Source organism: Kryptolebias marmoratus, linkage group LG17 (genome assembly GCF_001649575.2).
Source record: "Kryptolebias marmoratus isolate JLee-2015 linkage group LG17, ASM164957v2, whole genome shotgun sequence".
Lineage (NCBI taxonomy): Eukaryota > Metazoa > Chordata > Actinopteri > Cyprinodontiformes > Rivulidae > Kryptolebias > Kryptolebias marmoratus.
The window spans coordinates 11,829,278-11,854,443 of record NC_051446.1 but is presented as its reverse complement, the minus strand read 5'-3'; the positions used below and the strand labels follow the sequence as shown (position 1 = coordinate 11,854,443).

Sequence of the window (25,166 nt, the reverse complement as noted above, 5' to 3'; positions counted from 1 at the left end):
GGGGGGGGAGAAGCGGCCTGTTCCCGCGCCGGGTGCTCGGTGGGTGACGGACACCTGGCCGGGGGAAGGGTGGGTGGGTTGTTACTCACGTGGCATGATGCCCTGATCCACCAGCTGCTCCCGGGTTCGCCTCTGCTGAAGCCTCAGCTGCAGCACTGAAAGCAAAAGGGGAAGAAAATTAGCAGGAACAGAAAAGAAGCCGCATTTTTACTGTAAGGTGCACGCTACTTGAAATGGAAAGGTTTATGATTTATTGCAGTCTAAGCAGTCATAAAATGTCTCCATTTCTCTGTAAAAACTGGTCTTCGGGTCTGGCAGTCCTTCCCAGTTTTGCCTGTGTGTGTGTGTGTGTGTGTGTGTGTGTGTGTCTGTTAGCAAATTATCTCATGAACACATGAATGGATTTCAATGAAACTCTCAGAAAGTAATCACTGGGTGTACAGCTACAACTGATTAACTTTTGGAGTCAACCCAGTTCAATATTTGGTTGAACCTTGGTTGGTTTTACAGATAATGAGCTGAAATTTGATGTGGTAGTAACAACACATATCCTGCCCAACAACCAATCACTTTCTTTTAAATAGCAATACTCACTGGAGTTTTCCAGGCTTCCTGGATGTCATATTATTACAAGTTGACATTTTGATTAGAAAATATAATTAAGGAACTGCAGTAGCAATTTTCCCAAAGACGGCACAGCCCGCACTTTCCACGCATAACAGGTCCGACATTCATCGGCGAATCTAATGTCCTACATTTACTCAAAACCGCAAACTTTCCTTCCAGTTTTATTTGTTTACACAAGTCTCTGACAGCCAGTGTAAATGGAGTAATAAAATGAAATAGGTATTAAAAAACAATGCACACAAATGAGACACAAATAAAAAAAACAATGGGAAAGCAGGAAGAAGAAGTGAATAAATAAACGTAAAACAAAATCTACTGTAATAGAACCGACATTAACACGTCTCCCCGCCTTTATTTTGAAGTTACTTCCTGCTCGCTGGACCTCCGGCTGCCAGAGCCAGAGTTTGATCACACACCTTACATCTTAGATTGCTGCCAAGGGGAAATCAACAAGTGAAAAAAAACAACAACAACAAAAAACTTTTAATATCTTCAGCCGCCGATCTGACAGCAGGGAGCAAAAAGCCATAAAATGACAACAAGAGAAGGAGACGAGCGCTCACCTTCTTTGGATCTGAACGTGGTGCAGCTGGCACAGGCCATAGTCGAGCGGTTACCAGAAGCATCCGAGCACAACTGAGCGAGGGAGCCATTTTCATTAAGAGTGGCAGGCCGAGTGATTAAATCCAAACAGTTCAGCGCAGCATCAAATTAAAGGAAAGCGATATTAGACCTACCCGGTGTTTCTTTATCCCTCCCTGACATTTGTGTTTATATTAGCGGGCCGCTGCCACGGTCCTCCCCCTTTCACTAGAACTTCCCCTCGTCGACCGCTTTGAAGCGGGAGGAATCCTGGCTGCGGAAAAACAGGCCTCAGCGCTCGGCGAAGACAATCGGGACGAACCGGGCTCCTTGTAACTTCAAAAGAGCCGCTTTCCTCGTTATAAGAAGAAAAAGCTTAAAAAAAAACACTCCACGCCCTCGCGCTTTCGCAATTCTGTTTTTTTTCTGCAGAGCAAAAAGTCATAGCGTCGTTCAGTAAAAGGGAAATGCAGATTTAACCGATTTAAAAATAGGCTCATGAGTGTAAAGGCTTCTCTAGTAATAGGAAGAGATGTGCGAAAAACATTGAGCAAAACTGTCTCATGATCAAACAGGAAACAGCTGGCCGGGCTAACTCGATACCTTTTGTTTTTCTCTCGTTTGTTTGCTGTTCGCTCGGCTGATAACAGCCTCGGACACGTTTCCTCAGCTGCGTCACCTCATTTACAGGCCTCTTCAATGACACGGGCACGGCCGCGCTGGTGGTTTGACACCAAATCGGCAGCTTTTCCCCTCGCTGCTACCCTGTAACCGGCGTGACTCACACCTGCCGTTAAAACATGCATGTTTTAGGTCGTTCGGATCGACTTCCTGTTGGCAGAAAGTGACCTGGATTCTCCTGGGAAACGATGATGAGCAATCGGACCTGTGACCTCAGCAGTCTGAGGCGAGGGGAGTGACGTACGCCGGCCGTGACGACAGACACCCTTTGTTCTTTTCTGTCTCGCTCCAGAGGCAACGAAACCCACCAACCTGTGACTCTGAAGACAAATTTAGACGACAATGCTTTCAGAGCGGAGTTCTGAAGCTCCAACAAGTTCACACGACAATAGTGGAGCATGATGAAACACCAAAAGTTATTTTTATTTTTGTTTGCTTGTCTTTGCTTCAGACTTTGACGTAGCTTCATCATATCAGGTGGTTAAGATAATTTAAATTTTATCTCGCAGAGGAGACTCCAAAAAGTCCCCATATTCAGGCAAACAGCACTGCTGTTTAAGGGGGTTTTAATGTCGGACGTTTGGAGGAGGTGTCTGGCAATGAGTTGCTCAACATGTTACTGTTTAAACTTTGATGGTCAACTCTTCCGAACATCAGGGAAAAACGAAGGAGGTCACAGAAAGACGCAACAAAAGGACTGCTAGACGTTCAGGTCTAAAATCATAAACAGCTGCCAAGGTGGGAACAAAGCGGGCTGAGGTAGGTATGATGTTGGTGGAGGTGAGCGACAAAATAAAATGAATAACGTGCGCGGCCAAAAATACAATTCTGCGAGCGGTTCGAACAAAGATACGCCGGCTCACTGGCTACTTGGTCCCAAACACTCAGAATTCGGTGAGACAGCAACAATTTTCAGCAGCCAACTAGTCGCAGCCCAGTGACGTCATCAGTCCTCTGAACTTTTATCGGTTCACCGGACAGGGATGGCTAGTAAAAAGTTGGGGTCGGGACGCTCGTGTGGGTCATAATACACAAAGTGCGGGGTCATGAGAGGGTCGACAGAAATCTTACCGTATTTCCCGGACTATAAGGCGCACTCAAAAGCCTTCAATTATCTCAAAAAACGACAGTGCACCTTATAATCCGGAGCACCTTATATATGTAAGAAGTCGTGATGTTTTAGTACAACTTTGGTTAAACTACAAAGCTGCACCGCTCGCAGCATTAAGGCTCAGTTAGAGTCGCGCACAGACCTGAGCGAGCGGTGGAGGCGTTTCTACTTGACACTTACGTCGGTGCAGTATTCTTCTGTGAGTTTTGAGCCGTTTGATTATCTTTGTGATCTCTCATAGAGGGATCATAGAAATGCTGATACAGGCGAACCAGCTCCGCTAGAGCACTGAAATCGTCCATTTTGAATAGAGCACAAAGTTACAAAAATTGGTCCGGTGCGCCTTATATATGACAAAAGTTCAAAAAAGGACCATTCATTGACAGTGTGTCTTATAATCCAGTGCGCTCTATAGTGTGGAAAATACTGTACCTTTAAAAATGAATGCCAATAGCATATTTAGCCTTAACTGTTAAAAAATTTAGTCATAAATGGATAAAAGGCTCCAATGATGATGAGCCTCTTTAATAAATGGCTTATTAACTTCCATCAGCTTTAGTCAGGGTCACACGTACCTACAACTTTTATTTTGTGAGCTGAAAGCTAAAACGTTTGGGAAGCACTGCTCTAAGGCATTCGATCTGACGAACTATTAAGCTGTAAGCATTATTAAAAATATTGAGAACTTGGCAACGGCGATTTTAAAGAGAGCAGCAGTAAAACCGAAAACTGAGTGGAAACCATGTTTCTGTTAATTTCATCCGTCTGCTTTTCAACAGATGAATATAGGGGATTATAATGAATATGCAAAAGGAAAGACAGCTCAAATAACTCGGGATCAGGCAGCTGTATGAAAACCGTGGCAGGCCTCGTCTCACAAGAGGGGAAAATAAGCACTTCGCCAAATAGTTATACAATTTCATTAAGAATAGTCGATTGAATTACAGGGCAGAAAATCGAATTTTCGCTGCCTCATTTTGAAACTTCACTTCCATGAAAGTAAATATTCGTACAGTATCGTTTTTCTAAAGTTTATACAGCACGTCGGCTTGTGGTGTAACTCTGGACAGATTAAACAGGCTGAGAGCGAGCCCAGTCCATTTAGTTTTACGTATGAGTGACTGTCGGGCAGATTTCGTCATTCGGAACAATCTGATCCGCTGACAGCGGCACTGTAGCGTTCCTCTCCGTCTGCACTTAAAATTCCCGAGCTGCCGAGATGGCAGACAGATCAACACCTGCCGTGGCTGGAAACCAACGCGAGAGAGAGGGGATCGACCGGCTCTGGGAATGGCTCTGTGGTTGGAAAGTATGAGGCGCAGCGGGGGGCGGTGAAGGGGAAATGACAGAAAGACAAGATGATGAGTGGCTGATAGAAATGTGGACATCCCGCACAAAGTTTCTGAGGTGGGGTTAACGCGCTTCCCCGCAGGCGTTACAGCAAAACGCGACCGAATCCTGCCTAAAAGTGCTCTGGTTAACGGCTCCCTGATTAAGAAGCTCGGCGGCGACTGGATCTCGGCTCTGATTGAGGTACGGGGGGACAGATGCTGCAGCAGGTCGCTCCTAATGCCCCGTAACAATAATGCACCCATCCATCAGATGTCAGAGTCCGCTCCGTGTGGCTGCTCGAACAACAACATCATGATTGAGGGAGAAAAACGTGCAGCCCGACGAGTAAGTGAAGATAATTACCTTGTGAACAGGGAAAGAAAAACCCTGCTGGATGATTCAGTCGTGTAATTTTTTTTTACAGTATTTTGTGTACACCGTAACATGTGGTGCTGCTTAAAGCCACAGCACGCTGTTACTGCATGGTTTGATGTATTTTTTCTGTTTCTTTTCCCCAAAAACATGAGAGGAGCAGCAAATTAAAACAGAACAACAGGCGAATAGTAATAAGGGCGCTTCAGAGCGTCTTTAATTAGATGACAAATCAAATAACAGGGGCAACAACAATGTTTAGAGTGTGTATCTTCTCATAAACAACAGTCTGGACATTGTGCTTGTGCTAACATGCATTTCCAAACAGGCCTGCACAAGCATGGACGGGAACAAATCTGCCATCCGAGGTGCTTTTCGAAAGAATTCCTCATTATTTAACATCTGTAACTTTGAGCGTCTTTGGGTTGGTGTTTTTCCCAAGGACGCAGTTAGAAGCCGTGCCAAGGGCAACATACCGTTTACGCTTTAATCAATTAGCGCGGCGACGTGTCGCTTTGTACAGAGACGATCGTGCGATTTTCTGTAACTCGACACAAAGATTAGCCCCGGTGTTTGAATTATCTGTCAGAAACCTTGACGCAAACATATAAAATAGTCCCGAGTGCCATGCATTCAAGCTCTGCCAACCAATCATATTCATTATACTGAATTAGCTGACAGAACGGGAAAGCACACGCGCCCTGTTGGGAGTGTTGGGACAAAAGATAAGAAAAGGAGGAGTGAGAAAGATATGGGTTTAATGCAACGATATGATACCTCAGCAGCATGTTGTCCTAACATTGTGCAGCCCGAGTGTTTGTGTGACGGCGGGTTATTACCATTTTTGCGCTCATTCAGAGGGGGCAGGCTCTGTGTGGGCTGCAGGGACAGCTCCTCCATCTCGTGGGTCACCGCCTCGCTCTGGGGACTGGGCACCAGGAGATTTGACATCCCGCAATCCCCCTCTGCTCCGAGCCGCCCCGGAGAAGCCTGAAGCTCCATCATGCCTCGGGAGGAGGGTGGACAAGCGAGAAGGGTCTGGGTCCCTTTATGTCGTCGTGCTTCCTGCGGGGAAACAAACAGACAATCAAACGAACCGGTTAGAAACGGAGGAGTTGCGGAGAGATTTTAGGACCGCGGCACTCAGTGACATTTTCGTCGACGCCGTAAGAACGCAGCTTACTTTGAACAATCATCCTGTTTCCCTGTTGGGATGACGACTTCACTCAAACGGTGGCATTTCGCTTTAGCCATCTGGAAGAGCTCAGCCCGAGCCCAAATTGTTCATTAAAAAAGGAGCCTGGTTGACTATTACACCGAATAATCCCCTCAAACTGCCGCCTACGGGAAACACTCCTGAATGTTCCCTCTGTTGAGGCAGGCGTCATGAGAATAACGTCACCGCGGCGGTTTCAAACCGAGGGAAGCAAGAACATTTCGGGGGAGCAAAACAAACAGTTTGGTATCCATGGTTCTCCGACGCGCGTCTCGTTTATCGCTCGGCAGCAGCACCCTCATACCGTCGTGCTGCCATTGGCCAAAACAAACCCCGCTCCGTTTTCATGGCTCACTTTAGTCCAATCATCTGGTTTTAAATTCTTTAGCTGGCCAAAGCACTGAGAGCAACGTAGAAGATGAACTGATGATTTAGGATTTTTATTGGCGTCACTTCAGGCAAAAAAAAAAGTCTCAACATGGAAGAAAACACCTCACTTTTAATTAAAATCACTTTTCCCTTTTATGGATATCAACTAATGATGGAAAAACAAACATCAAATAACAGACTTTAACCCGTGACGTCCAGCGGTTCCACGTTAATGGTTTGATACTCCAGGCTGGAGGTAACAGATCTCCATCTTTAGATGTTACACCGTTCCTTCAGATAAAAAAAAAAAACAAATACCACGCTGTTCCCCCAGGGTCTTCTTTTTCCGCTCAATTTTGTAGGATCGTGTCAGCACTCTTGCTCGTGCTCACCTCTCTCTGAAAAAGAGCGCCGAGTTGTTTGACGATGAAAGTGAACCTTGGATTTTGCTCGTCCTTCTTTGCAGGCGTGAGCGTGAAATGAAGCAAGAACCGCAAAGAACCAGGGTTTAAGTACGACGCCGCAAAAAGCGGTTCGCTGATCTTTTTGATCTTTAATGTGGACAAGACTCACTCAGGGGAGTTTTAAACGACTCCCACCCATCCACAAAAAGCACAGAAACCCCACCAAAAAAAAGTGTGTGATAATATCAACAAAAAAAAACATTAAAACCACCTATAAAACAGGTCATATCTGATTGTTACGACTGCCAATGCTTAAGGACATGATTACACGGTTTTGGAGCTAATTTTTGAAATGATGTGTGATAAGTTTCTTCCTTTCCTTTTACAGCAGAAGTCTTAAACTGGTAACTACAGATAGGAAATGGAAAAGGCAATTCAACAGTAATCAAAACACTGTTTAAAAAAAAAAATCTAACCTAACGGCATTTTCTTTAATGAGACCAGCAAAAAGGTAGTAGAAACCAAAAACTGACACTGCAGGAAACTAATGAGATCTTAAACACACCAAATAAAAGTCCTTTCAGAAATATTAAAATGGACACACACACACACAGAGTATGGACAGTGGTGCTGCTTGAATAGATGTGTTTGAAGAGAAGTGGAGTACAAAACATGATGACGATGAAGCACCACTTCAAGAAAACCTGCATGAAACAAGCTGTCGCTCAAAGCTGCATCAAGGTCTGAAAATTAATATTCAGAGAGAAAACCTGCAGCGGACGGGGACAACGCTTAAAAGAGAGACGAGAGGACACGTTAAAAAGACAGAATCAATCAACAGCATAAAATTAGCTTTTATGTCTCTCCAAGACACATGTAGGATACAGAAAACAATCAAATTCAGGTCGGGTTGTTGCATCAATTTACAAACACTCGAGGCATACAATGGTGCAACAGTAGCAGTGATGCTGTCTTTGAGTGAGGACGGTGGGTTTTCTGCTGTCTGTTTACACGACAACAGCTCGTCTCCTCTTAAAACCGAAGCCCTCTGAACCCGGGTCAGAGCGGAGCAGCTGCAGATCCACAACAGTAAAAATGGCCGACAGCAGAGGGCTGTTTGTGTGACTCGTCCTGTTCAACACGTAGCAGCGACCCAACCTCGCTGTGAGGCCAAACAAACGTCCGTGGAGCCACCATGTTGGATCTAACTGTGCGCCTCGTTGAAAGCCGGGCATCCCGTGTCGCCAGATATACGATAATTACCCTTTTTATACGATAGTTTCAGGGTCGAGTCCTCCTCCTTTTCTGTGCACATGTCCACCAATCACAACTAATCTTACAACCTCCCTCAGCACACGTGATAGTTTGGGTCAAAATACAATCACTTTAACCTCCTAAGACCCAAACTCTTGGGGTGCCAGGTCCTAGGAGGTCAAAGCGACAGTACGATAGTTCCTTATTTCTTATCTGGCAACCCTGCCTGCCATTGAAACTGCAGCAGATTCAATAAGCACAGCTGTAAGCCATGTAAACGTGTTCTTTTCTTGTTGATTTGCCACAATAAAAACCCACTAAAGTTTCCAAAGATCAACCCTAACAGCTTTGATGCATCTTTGTAGTCACTGGTCACAGAGTTGCAGCAAAAGGTTTTATTATTATGAAGTTTCAGTTGATGAATAAGTGCTTTACAAATAAATGCAATCAACACTTCGTCTTCCACTGGTCATTTTTGGTCACCATTATTGTAGGAGCTAACTTATAATATAGCACCAACAGATGCTTGTGACAAGGCTGCGAATGTAAGCCGATTTCGTTTTACTGCAGAATAGTTTTGCTTTCTGTTTGATAAAAGTTTCAAACTTTGGTCTTTTCTCTGATGTCCTCGTTATGTCCTGTCTGTCTGTCTCCACATAAAAGCTTAGTCATAACTGTCCTTGTGAGTCACCACTGAGCCGTTCACCAATTCATGGACCAAACAAAACGCTGAACCGGAGGTTTTGCCTTGAGAATTTTGTTATTCGAGTTATTCAGATATTTTGATGAATTCTTCTTCTTTTTTTTGCTAAATAAACAGCGTAAAATGTCTGCCGGTCTTTTAGGTCTTGGCCTGGCGAGGAAGATGTGCCCACCAAGAGGAAGACGAGGGGGGTTAAACAAAAGTTTAGTATTGACCATGTGATGGCGACATGATTGAGGGGCAAACTTTAAACAAAACTGATCTGTGGCTGACACTTTCCTCTTCTTTTTTTTTTAATTCTCAACTCCAGATTAGTTCTGTCAAATCGGCTGCATCTTATCTGCTCTGGCTCTACTCTCTGAAGAGGAACAGAGTGAAACGAGACTTAAACGTCTACTTTCAAGTCTTCCAGCTTGAAAACGCCTGACATAGACTGAGTCTGACGCAGCTGAAACAAACAGAAACTCTAAATTTACCATCATTTTTTGCAGGCTAGCCAGAAGGTTCAGTTTCTGACAAATCAAGCATTTTATTCTAACTTGATGCCTAACCCTACACAACAACAAACAACCATTTACTGTTAGCTAAATTCTTCTCGTTTCATGATTTTTTTCCTTGATAGATCAGTATAATTACTCTGCTTTGCAAGCAATTTTATTTTGGCGCCGTGTTAAACAAGTTTCATCCATAAACCGATGTTTTTTTGCCAGGACAAGCAGCTTTTAGTTGCAGTTTTCGGGGTTTGAAGGCATAAGGGAAAAAGGTAGAGGAGCGGGGATTCCAGCAGAGCTACATGAGGCGTGTCAGCGGGGTGAACGAGAGCGAGGCGGGGGTCGGCGAAACAGAAAGGGAGGCATAAACAGCCGTCACGGCCGACGAGGCGCTGCGGGATGAACGTCGGGCTGCTCCTGGAGAATCAAAGAGCCGGTCCAGATGGCAAGGCGCGGCGTGCCGCTCGGCTCGCCGCTCTTTGACCGGCACGGGGCAACGAGCGCCGTGTTTCTCATCAAAGGGCAACCCACGCGTGCAACACGAAGACGTGTGACCAAAATGGACTCAACAAAACACTAAGTTTTCGAGCAAAATGACCGACCGGTCAGCTCTTTAAACAGCTTTAAGCATTGGGCTGACATGTTGCAGAATCGAGTCAGAGCTGTATGTTTTATTTTTTTTTAAATATGTTTTTCCTATTTGGTGTGTTTGATATTTTAAGCCCACAGCCACAGGCAGCATACCAGGTCGCTGCCATCACCCACACCTCTGTCAATCATCAACACTGAGCTATGCAACATTTGGTAACATTTGTACTAACAAAGTTTTTCTACAGAATTGTCATCTGGCCTTAAAAACAAAAAGCCCTTCATTCAGCTTCCATAGAACGGAAAAAAACAACATTTAGGGTATCAGTCCCACCCAGCTCACTATGCTGCTGAGCCACCAACCGAAGTGGTAGTCACAGGATTGATTTGTTTGAATTGTATCTTTTTTTAATGCTGGATTAATTAGTCTAAAAAGTGCTGCATAAATTAAGTCTGCCACAGACGCATGAACAGTTACTGAGCATTCAGTCCCACCATGAAGGTTGGCAGCCTTAAGGTGCTGGTTTCAAGCTTTGTTTACACAGAAACAGTTTTTTCAGGGTCTAAACTGTAAGCACAAGAAGAAGAAGATGGCAAGAGAGCAGAGTTGCCAGTTACACCGGTCCTTCACCACGTGCAGGAGGCGCTGGTGCTGAAAAAATACCAACAAGTAGCAGGAGTGGCACAAGACGAAGAGTCAATGACAGGAAGTACGCGCTTCCTACAAAAAGGTAATGAAAAAGAAATTCGTAATAAGGTGACCTCGGCTGTTGCTCGGTTGCCTTCAGCAACAAATCTGTCCTGCTGCCTTTTCTGTTTATATCTCGCCACTTGTGCTGCGTGACAAATTAAAGGATGTGCACAATGGGCCGAATGTTTTAATTAGTTTTTTAAATTTAGTTCCCTTTGCCAGAACTCCAAATGCAGCCATCCTGTTATTATGGACAGCACGGCGTGGCTGGCGATTGTTTGCTTACATTTTCACTTTAAAGTGTGCGTCCCACTGCTGAGGCCGTGTAGCTAGTCCTTGCTTTTGCTATTACACAGTCATTATTGGTCAGAAAAATGTCACGATTTCTTCAAAACGGCTAGGTCAGCTTTTCTCTGAATCTGGTTTCGGTGGGATCTCTACATTTCGTGGCACAGGCCAGAATATTTGCACGTCTTTGCCTTGACTGAGCAAAACGTGTGCTTACGGCAAAAACGGTGTCGATTGTGTGAGCGCTGCGGAAACGCGTCCGACGGCTAGATTTGGATGCTTGAGAAAATTTGGGGCCTTTTTGAGTCAACTTTCAGGTAAACAGAAACGAAGGAGGACGATGTTGAAATCAGCCCCAACGAGCGAAAACACAGAACAGACGTTTGCTTTTAATTTGTAACTGAGCAAGCAGAGAAATCCTGAAGGGGGGGGGGGAGGCCTACAGGGAGTTTGGAGCTGTGCCCAAATGACGGCGAATGACACAACCAGTTCGTCATGTTCTTCTAATTTGGTTGACCGAAATATTAGACAATGCAGATGAGCCAAGAAGTCTGGAACTCAAAAAACAAACAAACCAAAAAAAAACCAAAAAACTGACTTGCACAACTAAGCCCAGATGCGGCTGCTCAAACAACAAAAACAACAACAACAACATGAATCCACTTGGGAGATTTCAAAATCAAATGTTTACCCTAAACTCTGTTAAACTACAAACAGCTTGATGACTGCTTGGCGCTTTTCCCTCATAACACGGAGCATTGCCTCTCAGATAAAGCCAACTTGAAGCTAACGATTTCAGTGTCATCATGTAGAATTTTATCACCATTCTAAAACTGCACTGTTCAAGATGGCTGCATGTTGGAGAAGCTCTGTTACTTTCATTCTGAGGTATTGCTTTAGAAAACTTTAATCCCTTTTTTTTGGATGATTGTTTCCTCTGGTATCAGATGCTGTGCAGCTGGAAGGATTTTTCTTATTGAAATCTTTCTACTTTAGGACATTTGTTATGATGCGTAACCATGACAACAAGGTGTTTTGTTTTGTTTTTTCACAACCGGGAGCAGCTGATTAACATCTTTCACTCTTCAGTGTTAAACGTGAAGAACCCCTGAAGTCCAGTCATGGCCAGAACCAGGCAGACCGCCCGTAAATCCAGCGGAGGTAAAGCTCCCAGGAAGCAGCTCGCCACTAAAACAAGAGCAAGAGCGCCCCGGCCTCACCGCTACGGGCCCGGTACCGTGGCTCTCAGGGAGATCCGCCGCTTCCAGAGGTCCACCGAGCTGCACATCTGGAAGCTGCCCTTCCAGCGCCTGGTCCGGGAGATCGCCCAGGACTTCTAGACCGACCTGCGCTTCCAGAGCTCGGCCGCCATGGCTCTGCAGGAGGCCAGCAAGGCTCACCTGGTGGAGCTCTTCGAGGACACCAGGACAGAGGACACATCGAGACGAACACAAGAGACCCTTCCTTCCCACAGCCATCAGCATCTATAACAACTCTTTAACCAAACTACAACAACATTTAATTCCCCTTTGGGATTAATAAAGTATTTCCGAGTTTGAGTAAACTTTAACCAAACGGGGTGAGAACCAAACAACATGGAGGTAGAAGGTGACGTCAACATCTTTCAGGCTAATGACGGTGTTTGGGTGTGCCTGTCACCTCGGGCTGTTCTCGCGACCTTAAAAGCAGCTCTCACAAATCCACAGCCAGCTCGGTGCAAACTCCTTTCTGGTTCGAGTGTGAACCAGAAAACATCAACGAAATGAGTTTATTTACGTGCATCTAAGGGAAGTGAGAACAATCGCACACTTCTGTACCCACAACAGCAACAAACTCTCTCAAACCCCCACCTCCCAATGCTTACTGAGGAAAAGAGGTCACGGGTCATCTCTACTACAAATAGGCCGGGATGTGAGGAATGCTGGTGATAAAGAAGCCGCAGGCAGCGCCGTACGTGCATACTCCCTAAAGCACGAGCCTTGATCTACGCGCTCGTGAACTGGTAAATCTAGTTTTTTGAGGGAATAAAATAGAATATCGTGGACGGGAAATAACGTTCTGGTAAAAACCTAGGCCGTGCCATCCTGGGTCTCTGTTAGTGTGCCAGCGTAAAGAAAACGTCCTTATCTGACAAAACGAACAAAACAAGACGGAGTCAGACGCAGCACGAAGATCACAGCAAACAAAACAAAGAAGCCCGAGTTCAGACTGCGCTGTCAAGGCAGGGATCACGTGCCTTCAGGCTTGTGCTGCAAAACGCCTAAACGAGAGTTTAAAACCTATTGTCTATAAAGATATGTTACCTATTGTTTCTCAATCTTGTAGGATTTGCATTTTGTACAAGATTAGAAACAAGTATTTGAGGGATGAGCTCAGTGCAACCATGGCACTGCAGTTTAATTATATATATATATATATATATAGCATAAATGAGCCATTTTTCATCTCCTACTGTAGGACTAGCTTTGAAATAATATTTTAGGGTGTCTGTCTGAGCTCATGTATCGAATATAAATACACAATACAAATGCCGTACACGTAGCAATTTGACAACAAGGCTGAGATTAAATTTCAGCAGCTTTAGGTGACATGTCAGTGTAAAGTCACTGCTATGAAGGCGGGTGGGTGTGGGACAGGCTAACCCTGGCTAGCTGCTTCAAATCTGACAGGTGAGTGAGACAGACAGCCATGCCGAGTAATAAAGGCGGTGAGACGTTTCCATCATGGTTGACATGTCTGGAGACAGAAGCAGGACCTCTGTCGCAGCCAGACGCTGCTCCAAGCCATACTGTTTAAGTCCCACACGGACACGTCCCGCCGCCTCGGTGGACCAATCCTTCAACGACAACCTCCTTCACATTTTCTCCAGTTAGCTCGTTTTTAGCCGCGGCGGGCTAACAGGCTAAAAACAAGACCGCCGCTCCGCCTCACGTCTGGGCTCACTTACCGAACAGCGCCGACTCGAAACCAGAGTCCATCCGAGCCGTGGTTCACGAGATATCCATGACTGACGTGAGGCGAGTAACGTTGGACACTTTAGGGTTTCTTCTTTTTTTTCACCCCCAGTCTGGCTTTGAGACTGAAGTTTATTTCGCGGAGTAAAATGGCTGCGACTGGTCCAGCTTTCGGGATGCAGGGTGACGTAATGACGCTGCCGGGACAGAAAGCGTTGGGGGGCGTGGCGGAAGGCAGATGCGATGTATGGCAAACCGTTGTAGCATATAATCAAAATCCACTGGTTGGATGTCAATAATAACGTTCCTCATCGTCAAAATCGAAATGAAATACATCGAAATAACATCCCCATTCCTACATAATAAGTCCCTACAACCAGAACTTCAAATAAACAATAATAGTGGTAGGAAATATCTTATAATTCCGTGTATTTAAGACCTGTTTTGGGTCCTAAAATGCACCTCGGACTAGTAACTGTAAAGGATGAGATTAAATTTTAGTTCAGCTGTTCAAACAATGCACTTGTAAAATTATTTATTCTGAAATAAATGTTACTTCAAAATTATTTTATTGCTAATATCCCAAAATTTAAATTTATGTTTACAAAAAATACATATTATGAAAAAAAGTACAAAATGCAATAAATGTCTGCATGTTTTTGTTAGTTTTGGACATGTATATAATACACAACTTACTTGATTCATACTATACAAATACTAATGTAAAATGTTTGACATTAATCTCATTTTAAAAATGCTAAACACACACTTCATGCTAAACAAATGTATGAATATATTTTTAAAAAAGTTAAAGTCAAGACTGTTTGGTTTTCTGTGCAGGAGCAGGAACATCAGCAACATTATGCAGAAACTCATACAGCAACTTAGCATTATTAGCATTCCCAAGTATTTCTGCTAGTTTGTTCTGGCTGAGCTTGGCTACGTCTGCCAGGCTGTCAGCATGTTTTATGAGAGCCCTGTGGTTTTTTGGATTAACCCCCGGCATTTTCAACAGGAAGTCATAAGGCCCGGGGTTGTAGAGGTCCGCTGATTCAACAACAGTCTCTGACTCAGCTGTGACAGCCTGGGCTGCTGAGGCGTCAGGCTCGGGGCGGCCTTGCTTCAGCTCCAGGAAGAGCTCGGCCGTGGCGTGTGGGGAGGGGCACCACAGGATCCGCAGCCGGGGGAAATGCAGCGTGAGTAACGTGAGCCGCGAAGAAACGTCATTCGATGAAATCTCGTTGCGGAAATCGGACCGGGCCATCAGGGAAAACGGCTTGGCCGGGTCAAACTCGATGAGCAGCACTGGTTTTCTGTAGTAGCGCGTCATGGAGAGGCACTGGGTGTACAGGCGGCCGCTCTGTAACGAGCCGATCAGGTCGCTGACGCTCTTGCGCTCAACGCAGGTGTCTGGCGTCAGGATGTAGTCCCCCACCTCCAGGGTGACGGGCTCGATGTCCAGCCCGCGGCGGTGAAGCAAAGAAGGCAGCTCGCTGCGGAACTCCCGCATATCCACGATGACTCGAGAGGGCTCTTTGGACTGCTCCTGGCCTCCTGGTTATTGGACAGAACACAGGAACAAAAATGTCAGTGGGATATTTTGGTGACAGTAATAAACCTTTTGAATTTCGAGGACATGCCTGCTTTGCGGGTGTTGGTTGTGGCGTTGGCGGGCTCTAAACTTCTGACCAGGTCCAAGTTGGTGTCTTCTCGCCCCTCCCTCTCCTCTGGGATGACCATAGTAGCCTTTTCTCTACAGAAAAAAAACACAGCAGCACAAATAAGAGGCCTTTCAACTCAGAGTTTTGAACTTATAACTCTTAAGCATAAAATTATCTAATAGTTTCAGTTCTGTTCGCGATTGGAGCATGACGCTGCAAAGGACACTTTTTTTCTGACCTGATGAGGTGCTCAAACGCCTTTTTTTCCTTTGACAGCGTCGTCAGGTACTTCTGTTCTTCTGTCGAGCCTCCGTAGATCAGGAAGTACACTCGAAGTGGCTTCCCGGGCCGGTTCGCTTTGTATATCTCCAGCTGGCGAACAAAGCTCAGTTCCGCGTCGTACAGCACCACGAAGCTGGGCTCCACCTCGTGCAGCACCCGGGTCAGACTGTGGGGGTCGGTGCAGCCCTTCAGGGGGTGGATGACAGTCAGCGGCTCCTTCAGGACGCCGTAATAAGCGTCCGATGACAGATCCAACTTCAGCTGCTCCTCCTCGCCGTCACCCTCCTCCATCAGATCATCCTCGTCTCCGCTGCTGCCCATCACCGCCGCCTCAGCCGGCTCCTCTTTCCCCATCATCTGGGTCAGGGTCAGAGAGGGTCTGCTCTTGCTTTTCGAGGTCTTTGAGGGGTTTTTCTTTGCAGGCTCCTTTCCTTTGCTTCCTTTCTTGACCCAGCTTTTAGCCTTTTTGTGCGAGTCCAGCTCGAAGGCAGCGGCGGCGGCAGAGTCCCCTTTACCGATGGTGCGGGCGTACAGTCGATTCAGCAGCCAATCAGAGCCGTGTCTGATGTACTGCTGCAGCTGGGCACAGGTCCGGTCATCGCTGGCACAAATCAGCACACGACCTGTGGGTGACAAGTTATGAGGTTAGACACACACTCGGTGATATTGTCACATTCTGTAGGTGATGTATATTTACTAACTTCTGAGCCCGTCATACTGAGGTATACAATGGACTGAACTATTTACAAAAACACTGTAAAACAATCTAGCGGTATTATTTCTTCGTGGTGACCTCTTCTGTTGAAGAAGAGGACTGCAAACAATCACTTGCAGCAAAATTGTTAAGACATGGTTATTGAGCAATTTATATGAACATGGAGCTCATGAAGTTTAAGAAATGCAACCTTTTTAAAATGAATACATGTGTTCAACCAGTAACGACTGGTAAAGATTCCTCCTCCATGAATCGCTACCTTATCGTGGTGAAGGAGTTTGTGTGCCTTTAATGATCCTGGGAGTCTGTTTTTTAGACCCCAGTAGGGTCTCCCGAGGCGGATTGGTCCTAGGTGACAGGCCAGAAAAAGAGCGGTTCGAAACCACTTGTATGGACAAAAGACAGCAAGAAACTTGTTGTCCCTCGCCCTGAAATGGCTTACCGGAGCTGCGAGTGTGTTGTCCTCAGGCCTCTAATCAAGAGGCCCGGTTGGGCTCAGCCTGAAGGAGTTACACGGGTTTGCCACTCCCTGCAGGGGGGCCATACTGGTGGTGTATAGTACTATGGACAGCAGCCAAAGATGGAGGCTTTGGCGCTCTGACCCTACCTTACCAAAGCTGGCTCTTGGGACATGGAATGCTACCTCTCTATGGAAAACGTCTATAGTCGGGCTCACATAAATGCACAGTTCGGGTTCTGGAACCATTCTCCTTGAGAGGGGCTGGACCTTATTCTGCTCTGGAGTTGCCCATGGCGAGAGGCGCCGGGTTGGTGCAGAGCTACTTATAGCCCCCCAGCTTGGTGCCACTGGGTTGGAGTTTTTCCTCGTAGATCAGAGGGTACCTCCCCTGCGCCTCAGGGTGCGGGGACGAGCTCAGACTGATGTCTGTGCTTTTTCGCCAAACTGCAGTCCAGAGCACCCAGCCTTCTTGGGAGTCCATAGCAGGGGTGCTGGAAGGTGCTCCAGCTGGGGATTCTACCATTCTGCTGGGGGACAATGCCCACATGAGTAATGATAGTGTGACCTGGAGGGGCGTGATTGGGAGGAATGGCCTCTATGATCTGAACTCGAGTGGACTTCTGTGCTAGTCACAATCTGTCTATAAAATACACCATGTTCGAGCAGAAGGGTGTCTATAAGTGCACGTGGTGCCAGGATACCCTCGGTCGCAGATCAATGATAGACTTCGTAGATGTGTCATGACAACATGTCAACTGTGTCATTTATTCCAGCAGTATAATAAATTTGTTTCAATGATTCAGTGCTGTTAAATGTTAAAAGATTGATTTAATTGGTAAAAAACACTTTTAGAGTCTAATAAAGCTGCATTTTATTGTTTTATTCTGCAGATCATGTGTATGTACAGGTTGTGAGTGGTAGTGATAGGATGGACTAATGTGAGAGTGTAACAGCACCGCGTTCAAACCTGGTTCCTGTTCCGAGTTCTTGTTCTCCTTCTCGATCTCCTCCAGCACCTCCGTCAAAGCCTCCCACTTCGGACTCTTCTCCAGCACCGGCTCTCGCCTCACCTCTGGAAGCCGCACACAGAATTTGCCGTTACTCGCTGGAAGACGAAAATGCTCACAAGCAGGATGGAGCGCAGATAAAGTTTAATGAGCGAGCAGGTCCGTGGCGTCCTCGGTTACCTGAGGCTGCGGAGGACTTCGGTTTCTCTGCGTCCCCTCCTACTTTAAGTTTCTTTTTGCTCTCAGGGATGCGGTACACTCTGCTCCGAGCGTTCACAAACATGGAGGTACTCGAGTCCAGAAACAGCCAACCTAATAGGTTAAATCAAACGTAAACAAGGATTAAGTTATTTTTTTTACTCCGAGTGACTCTAGTCAGGCACTGGATACGAGTTAGTTTACCTGAATTAGAGCCAAAATTCTTTTGGCTGGAGCGCAGGGACTCGAGCAGGTTGAGGAAGGTAACGCAGTCGTACTGGGTGAGGTAGAGCAGAAGAACCCTGAGCACCTTGAGATCCTGAACCAGGGCTTTAGTCTTTGCTCCTAGCTGATGCCACAGGGGATCTAGGTAGTGACGAATGGTCTGGACCGGAGTAAAAAGAATTATTTAAAAAAAAAAAGAAAAAAGAACACTTGTCACACCTTTAATACAGTGGTGGAGCAGCACAGCCAGATTTCGCACCTTTTCAAACCCATTTCCTAGCGTGTTCTCCAGAGACAGGTCCTCGGCCTCCAGAGTGGGGTTGTATCGTTTCAGCTCCTTCAGGCAGGCGCTCATCAGGTCCAGGATGGAGCTCTGGATGGCCCTCATAGCTGGTGTTAATGACACATGCAGCTCCACCACTTCGGGCTTGTGTCTGTCCAGGGCTGTGTTCACAGACGCTTGGAACCTGTTCAACGAAAAAGCAGAGTGTTGAAAAAAGAAGAAAAGAAGCAATTTAATTGGTACTAGATAAATGAAAATGTGCCGTTATTGTACCTGGGCCACAAGTAGAGCTTCTTGACGAAAAGGTTCCTCATGACACGTTCCACCTGGCAGAAGCCAGAGGAGAACGCTGTGGCCTTATCAGTGAAGGCCTTAATGAAGCCAGTTTTGTTCTTCTGTCTGAACAGACGGAGGATGAAGGCCTCCTGGCACGACTCGATGATCTTATGAGCTCGATACACCAGGATACCTGAGAGGAAAGAATCACAGTGATGGAATAAATGTCTGCAGCAGAATAAACAAAAATGCATCAATACATACTTGACAAATTAAAAGGTTGAACAAGTTTTCTGACATATTTGCGGGGTTTGTTTTGGGTGTGTTAACCTTCTGGGCCGCTTATTTTAAAATGTACTCCACCGACTGTGGTCAAATATGTTTTAATATCTGATAGAAGGCTAACAAATATGTCAATCACTTCCAAAGAAGAAAGAGAGAGACAAAAGCCTGGTTCAGCTTTGGGTTATGTGTTCATTTGCATCATAGATTGCAGTGATCGACTGATTCACACATAGATTTATATGATGAACTTTAGTTTGGCATGAAAGAAATGCAGCTGCCCTGTTATGTCATTAGGGCTGTTTGTTGGATAAGATTTGTTAAAGGTGGTATATCACTGGGCTGCAACTTTTGGAAACTAGCTGGCGACTTAAAAATGTGGGAATACTGCAAGAAAATAGGTAAATTTTCTGATTTCAGTTTCACTGAACTCTGAGTGTTTCTGACCAAGTGACCAGTGAGCCACTAGAGGGCAGTTTTTGAAAAATCCTGGCCTATTTTCACGTGCACGGCTCACGAAACTGCATTCTTGGTTGTGCACCTTATTCTGTTGCCCACCTCCGCCTGCATCGTGCCCGAGTTTTGCTTGTTTTGCGATTTACTCTGCTCGAGTCTGCTTCAGAAATAGGGACAGGCAGATCTGGACCAGTTTTTCCACTAATTATTATTTGCCATCAGCTGTTTTTAGACACTTAAGACAGGAGAGCCTCCCTGCAGGTGTCAAACTACAGCTCTAGCGTTGTGATGATCACACTGTGATGATTTTCAATAGAAAGGTTGTCTCTCAGTTTTTTTGAAAAAAACGTTCAGAACCCATCGCTGCGACTCACGCAAGGGTGTTGAGAGCCCCTCAAAAGTTCCAAGACAATACGGAGACTCACTCATGAATATCGATCACCAACCACTCACAACTCAGTGAAATACCACCTTGTATGATCAAGAAGTTATTTTGTTATTGTGGTAATATTTTAGACTTTAATTAATAAAATTGTGTCGCCTCCAAGCAAGAAGGTTGCAGGTTCACTTCCCGACCTGGGACCTTTCTGGGTGGAGATTGCATGTTCTCCCTGTGCTCACGTGGGTTTACTACAGGTACTGACCAAAAACATGCATGTTAGGTTAATTGATAACTCTTAAATTGCCCCTAGGTGTGAGTGAGAGCATGAATGGTTGTTTGTCTCATTTGTCTCTACATGTCCCTGTGATGGACTTGTGACCTGTCCAGAAGGTTTTTATTGCCTCTCGCTCAGTGACTGCTGGAGATAGACACCACCTCCCCGCAACCCAGAAAGAAGAGGTGGGTAAAGAAAATGGATGGATTAATAAAATTGATCTGCTTCATAACAGCATTTTTTGTTGTTTACTGTCCGACACATTTGCAGTAAATTATGTTCCCTTTAACTTTTTTTTAAAAGTGTTTCTTTAGGAAAATTCTTTTGATCGAGTAAAGCAAAACACTACAACTACAACCCATTTTGATTTTTGTATACTCTAGCATCTTCAGTTCAGTGTAGTGTCTTTGTTGTTAAAATGTTAAATGACGGTGTTTTTTAAATAAAAAAAGTAAATATATATTTATGTAATCGGTTGTTTATTTCTTTCCTACTACTTGCAGTAGATGTAATTGCAAAATAAAAAGTATAATTTTGTGTTGATCCAGTTTTGTTGTTGTTGTGAAGAACATGAGAAGATTTAAATCGTGTGTGGCTACAAAAACATTAAATGACAGCTAACACTTTGCACAACTTTTTGATCAGTTGGCAATAAAAACCTTCATGAGGCCAACGGTTCAAACAAATATTATTTCATCAAACTGATAGCTCACATGAATACGGCGTTCAGTGTTGTGAGCTGTTTACCTGAGATGAGATGAGCAGGGATGCGGTCGGTGAGGAAGTCCACTACCAAGATTCTGCTTGTGACAAACAGGACCCCCCCCTCGGTGTAAACACGGTACCGCTCAGCACTCTGAACGTCACTGGTCACCGTCCTGGGCAGGTGGCTCACACCTTCGACCCTCAGCTGCTCCGTGAAGTACTCCTGAGAAGAAAAGCAGAGAGAGAAGTCGCTTTATTTACATTATTGTTGATAAACAATGACACACAACGTGCCCAAATATCACAGTAAATATCTTCACTGGGAATGAAGTAGCCCCTTTGCTAGCTTAAACTGAGTGTCCTAACCATAGATATATTATATTGACAGTCTTTGGTCCTGACCTGTTCAGGTGGGGTTGTGTTGAGCAGAAGGACGAGGCTGTCCCTCTCCGAGTAAACCCGCATGAACTGCAGCAGGATGCGGTCTACTCCCAGACCCTCGGCCGCCACCAGCAGCCCGTCACACTCGAAAAGGCTCAGAAACATCTCGGTCTCAAACTCCAGAAGCTGCCCCGACATCGCAGAAGTCAACGAAGCTGCTCCAGAGACGCTGAAATGACCAAATCGCCTCTCATCCCCCGCTGAAAACCCCACAGCGACACAGGACAGCCTGCTTCCGTGTTTTGAATCGGCTCACTTCCGGTGACGAGGGACGGGCGACTCGAAGACGACGGAGTCTGGTGATGAGCGCCATCTTGCGGTGGGGAGGGGTATAACAGTTCTATTCGTTTCTGGAACTCAATGAGTATTTAAACACGTTTTTTGTAAATAAAATATACATATACAGTCTGTCTTAACGTTTGAGCACCAATTCATATAAAAGTAGACTGTAGAAAATGAAGGCGGGCTTTTAAAAGAACATATTTAGCAACAGCTTTCCCCCCTAAACACACTTTGTCTACATTATAGCAATAACTTTTCCTACAAACAACTAAAACGATTGTTTTCGTTGCCAAACTATTCCTCAGATTTAAAATAAAATTGTAAAGTATGAAAACGTTACAGGATTTCAGAGTTATAATTATGAGCTTAAACATAAACACATGTGAGAACTGTAAAAACACGCCAATTTAAACAGAATGAAACTTGATATCTTTGTTTATCTCCTGTTCGGTTTTGTATTAACTTTTATGTGTGTGTGTGTGTGTATTTTATTTCGTTTAAACAACATGGGAACAAACACTTTAGCTGTTTTTATAGTTTATTGTATCTACGTTTTTTTATTTATTTTTTATTTTTAAAGTATGTGAATGTCGCATTTGGTTGAGACAAATGACTTTTAATTAAGTAAATACAAGAAGAATAAGACCATCCATGGCCCGTACGGGGATCGAACCCGCGACCTTGGCGTTATTAGCACCACGCTCTAACCAACTGAGCTAACCGGCCTGCTGTGATCATAAATAAAAGCATTTCCTGTGCTCCCCTGTCTTTTTTTCATGTTATATTTTAATTTTTCCACATTTTAAATGATAATAACACCCTTTATTGAACTAAGTCAAGTTTTCCTGAATCTGCTCGTTTGTGTTAGTTTGGAAAAAGACATTTCTTCTTCTAATTCGACAACACACAGCATCACATTGGGGGTATTTTTTATTTTTTTGGCCCCATGTGGGAAACATCTCAGGAGGCAGGTGAATGGCGGAAGTGATAAACTTTCATTCAAACATCAAAACCAAGGGCGCCACAGTGACATGTAACCTACAGAGACAGAACCCACAAAAAACAACAAATCTGAGCAGGCTGTCAGGCTGTAAGCACGTGTTCACTTGATTGTTGTGTTAGCAAAATATCTCATCAACCACTGGATGGAATTCAGTGAAACACCTGGGCAGAAACCATCGAATGCACGTCTTTGACTGATTAACTTTTAGAGTCAACCCCACTGAAGATGGCCGCCACCACTAAGCAACCTTACATAACACAAAAACAGCTCTAAGTCAGTCACATTTACAGTTGTCAAGCTAAAATTTGGTGTGGCAGTAGCCGAGAGTCATCTCTAAATGTTGCTCAAAGGGCTGGGTGATGGCACGATACCTGTTGTTAAAACTTTGCCATTAACTATTGGAGTCAACTCTGTCTGTCTGTTAGCAAAATATCTCATGAACCACAACATGGATTTTACTGAAACTTTCAGAGAGTTATTGTTTGGTGTCCTTCTACAACTGATTACCTTTTGGAGTTGATGCAATTCAAGATGGCTTCTATAGCCGAATGACTTTTGAAAACAGAAAAACGGCTATAACTCAGTGAATCTTACAGAGGTTGAGCTAAAATTTGGTGTGGTAGTAGCTGAGAGTCACTCACGGCGCATCGTTTAAGTGCCACACATCGTGCAGCATCTTTGCTTAAAACGTGGACACTCACTGCTGGCGCCAACCCTGTTTGTCTGTTGGCGAAATACCTCATGAACCACTGGACGGATTTCAATGAAACTTTCAGCAAGTAATAACTGCATGTGCATCCTTGACTGATCAACTTTTGGAGTCAACACAATTCAAGACGCCCGCCACAGCTAAGTGACCTTAGAAAACACATAAATGGCTGTAACTAAGACGATCTTGCAGATATTGAGCTAAAATTTCCTGTGGTTGGAGCTGAGAGTCGTTGGCAACATGGGCTCACACATCTCACAGGATCTCCAATGAGGTTTGACCAAAACGGCTACAACTCCATCCCTTCTCAGCACAAAATGACTTTAGTCTCAAACTCTGACATGAAAAGCAGTTTAATCAGTGCTGTTAGTTTAATCTGGATTTAGTGGATTCACGGTATGGAAGGTGGACGAGTTTGAGGAGATGGGGTCATCCAGATCATGGATCATGGAGGCAGACAACATCTGTTGTGTCAGAAAGGATCCCCTGGTGACATGTTTTCAGTTTTAGGTGACAGCGTGTTCCTCGTGAACGGCAGGTGACTCAAACATTCACAGCCGAGTGCACACACGTGCATTGAAATTCAAGTCATGCACTTCCATCAACAAGCCTTTAGAGAGCAGTGGAGCACTTTGCTTCATGAACTCCTGCATCAAACCCAAACAAAAAAACAAACAAAAAAAAACCTCCAAATCTGAGAACACGCATGTTTGTCCAACTTCAGCTGCAGGGGGAATACATAGAGCATGGGGCGACGTTAAATCAAGATATAAAGATAAACGCAGCACTCAGTTTCTATTATTATTATTATTATTGTTATCATTATTATTATTATCCATGAAACTGAATCAAAATGAGTTATGGATGTGCCTGCCGGACCAGTCTCGTCTCGTCCCCCCCCGCCACACACACACACACAAAGCGTCGGCTGGGCTGGCAGATGTGAAGGATTGCGGTGATAACCGCGCATCTGCTTCCCGCCGCGGCTGCTCGTTTCGGCAGCTGACGCGCGTCCCGAGCAGCGCCCGCGGACCAGAGGAGAGGAGGGAAGCGGCTCCAAGTCGATGGCAGCCGGGAGGATAAAATAAGACGAGATATTTAACACCGCCCGCCTTGACTTGCGGGTGTAGGAGGGGAAGAGACACAAAGAGAGAAGGAGAAAACAGCTGAAGGCGCGCGCGCCATCCTTCCAGCTCCTTGTTAGGAGGGAGCGGGGCGGCGGGTGGGCGGCTGCTGTGAATGGAAGGCTGGGAGCCCGGCTGAGGGGCCAAACGCAAAGCTTCAGGAGGTTAAGACGCACTTTCTCCGGGGAAAATAATAAAATATAGAGCCGTGGGCCATAAATCACCTGTCGGCGTGCGTTGCAGGCTGTCGGGAGACTGTCAGTCTCTGAAAAAGGAAGAAAACAAACAAACAAGCAAATGGATTGTTTGTTTGCGCAGGAATTAATTGTGTTTCGAGTGTGTTAACACGGGGGCTAGAAGGGCAACATGGAATCCATTAGGGTGGAAGTGGTGGTGGAGAAATAATGGATTTTCTTTTAAATTTCTGAACTCATTTGTTTAGAATTCTAATTCAAGCCAAATAATGTTAATCCCTACGATGAACCAGAAGTTGACATAAAATGTTTATTAAAAAGTGGATATGATTGATGTTTGATTGGACGTATAAGGAACAGTTAAAAATCAATGAACATTTTTGAAGAAATTAAAAAAAAACAGAAGTTACTGCCTGAAACCCCAACATCCATTAACCCAGTGGTAGTTTGGGGCTTTTATTTTGTAGTACTCTAAGCTGACAAACTGTCAGAGCTTGGTGTATGAACTGCCGAAGAAGTGGAAAGAGAACCAAGATCGAAAGCT

General features: G+C 45.0%; 2 protein-coding genes, 1 non-coding gene and 1 pseudogene across 4 annotated transcripts in view; 1 reads left to right on the top strand and 3 right to left on the bottom strand.

The window, feature by feature from the left end:
* The window catches only part of mrtfba (myocardin related transcription factor Ba), a 21,197-nt gene extending 7,357 nt beyond the window's left edge, over nt 1-13,840 (bottom strand). For both annotated transcript variants that reach the window (XM_017416057.3, XM_017416058.3), the window contains exons 1-3: nt 13,657-13,840; nt 5,545-5,770; nt 90-155 (exon numbers count right to left, since the gene is read on the bottom strand). In XM_017416057.3, the coding sequence (XP_017271546.1) occupies nt 90-155; nt 5,545-5,710 (232 nt within the window). In that variant the 5' untranslated portion in view covers nt 5,711-5,770; nt 13,657-13,840. The remainder of the gene's footprint in view (nt 1-89; nt 156-5,544; nt 5,771-13,656) is intronic.
* On the top strand, nt 11,490-12,495 carry LOC112450515 (annotated as a pseudogene).
* A 375-nt stretch (nt 13,841-14,215) lies between the features above and the next one.
* ercc4 (excision repair cross-complementation group 4) lies at nt 14,216-21,580 on the bottom strand. The gene is made up of 10 exons (XM_017416100.3): nt 21,272-21,580; nt 20,912-21,092; nt 18,768-18,963; nt 18,471-18,678; nt 18,191-18,371; nt 17,969-18,100; nt 17,749-17,853; nt 15,563-16,229; nt 15,304-15,416; nt 14,216-15,217 (listed from the first exon to the last, which is right to left on the bottom strand). The coding sequence occupies exons 1-10, from the start codon at nt 21,446-21,448 to the stop codon at nt 14,478-14,480; spliced, it is 2,700 nt and encodes an 899-aa protein (XP_017271589.1). The 5' UTR covers nt 21,449-21,580; the 3' UTR covers nt 14,216-14,477.
* A 664-nt stretch (nt 21,581-22,244) lies between these two features.
* trnai-aau lies at nt 22,245-22,318 on the bottom strand. The gene has a single exon. It is a non-coding gene; the product is annotated as a tRNA-Ile (tRNA).
* Between the last annotated feature and the right edge of the window lie 2,848 nt (nt 22,319-25,166).

Bases quoted from the DNA above. Each gene is read 5' to 3' on its own strand.
- ercc4 (XM_017416100.3), bottom strand. From the start codon at position 21,448: ATGTCGGGGCAGCTTCTGGAGTTTGAGACCGAGATGTTTCTGAGCCTT. The intron at 18,679-18,767 runs GTACAATAACGG...TTCGTTGAACAG, and splicing joins AAGCTCTACTTGTGGCCCAG to GTTCCAAGCGTCTGTGAACA. The intron at 15,417-15,562 runs GTCAGAAAAAAA...TTTTTTCTGTAG, and splicing joins GCGTTTGAGCACCTCATCAG to AGAAAAGGCTACTATGGTCA.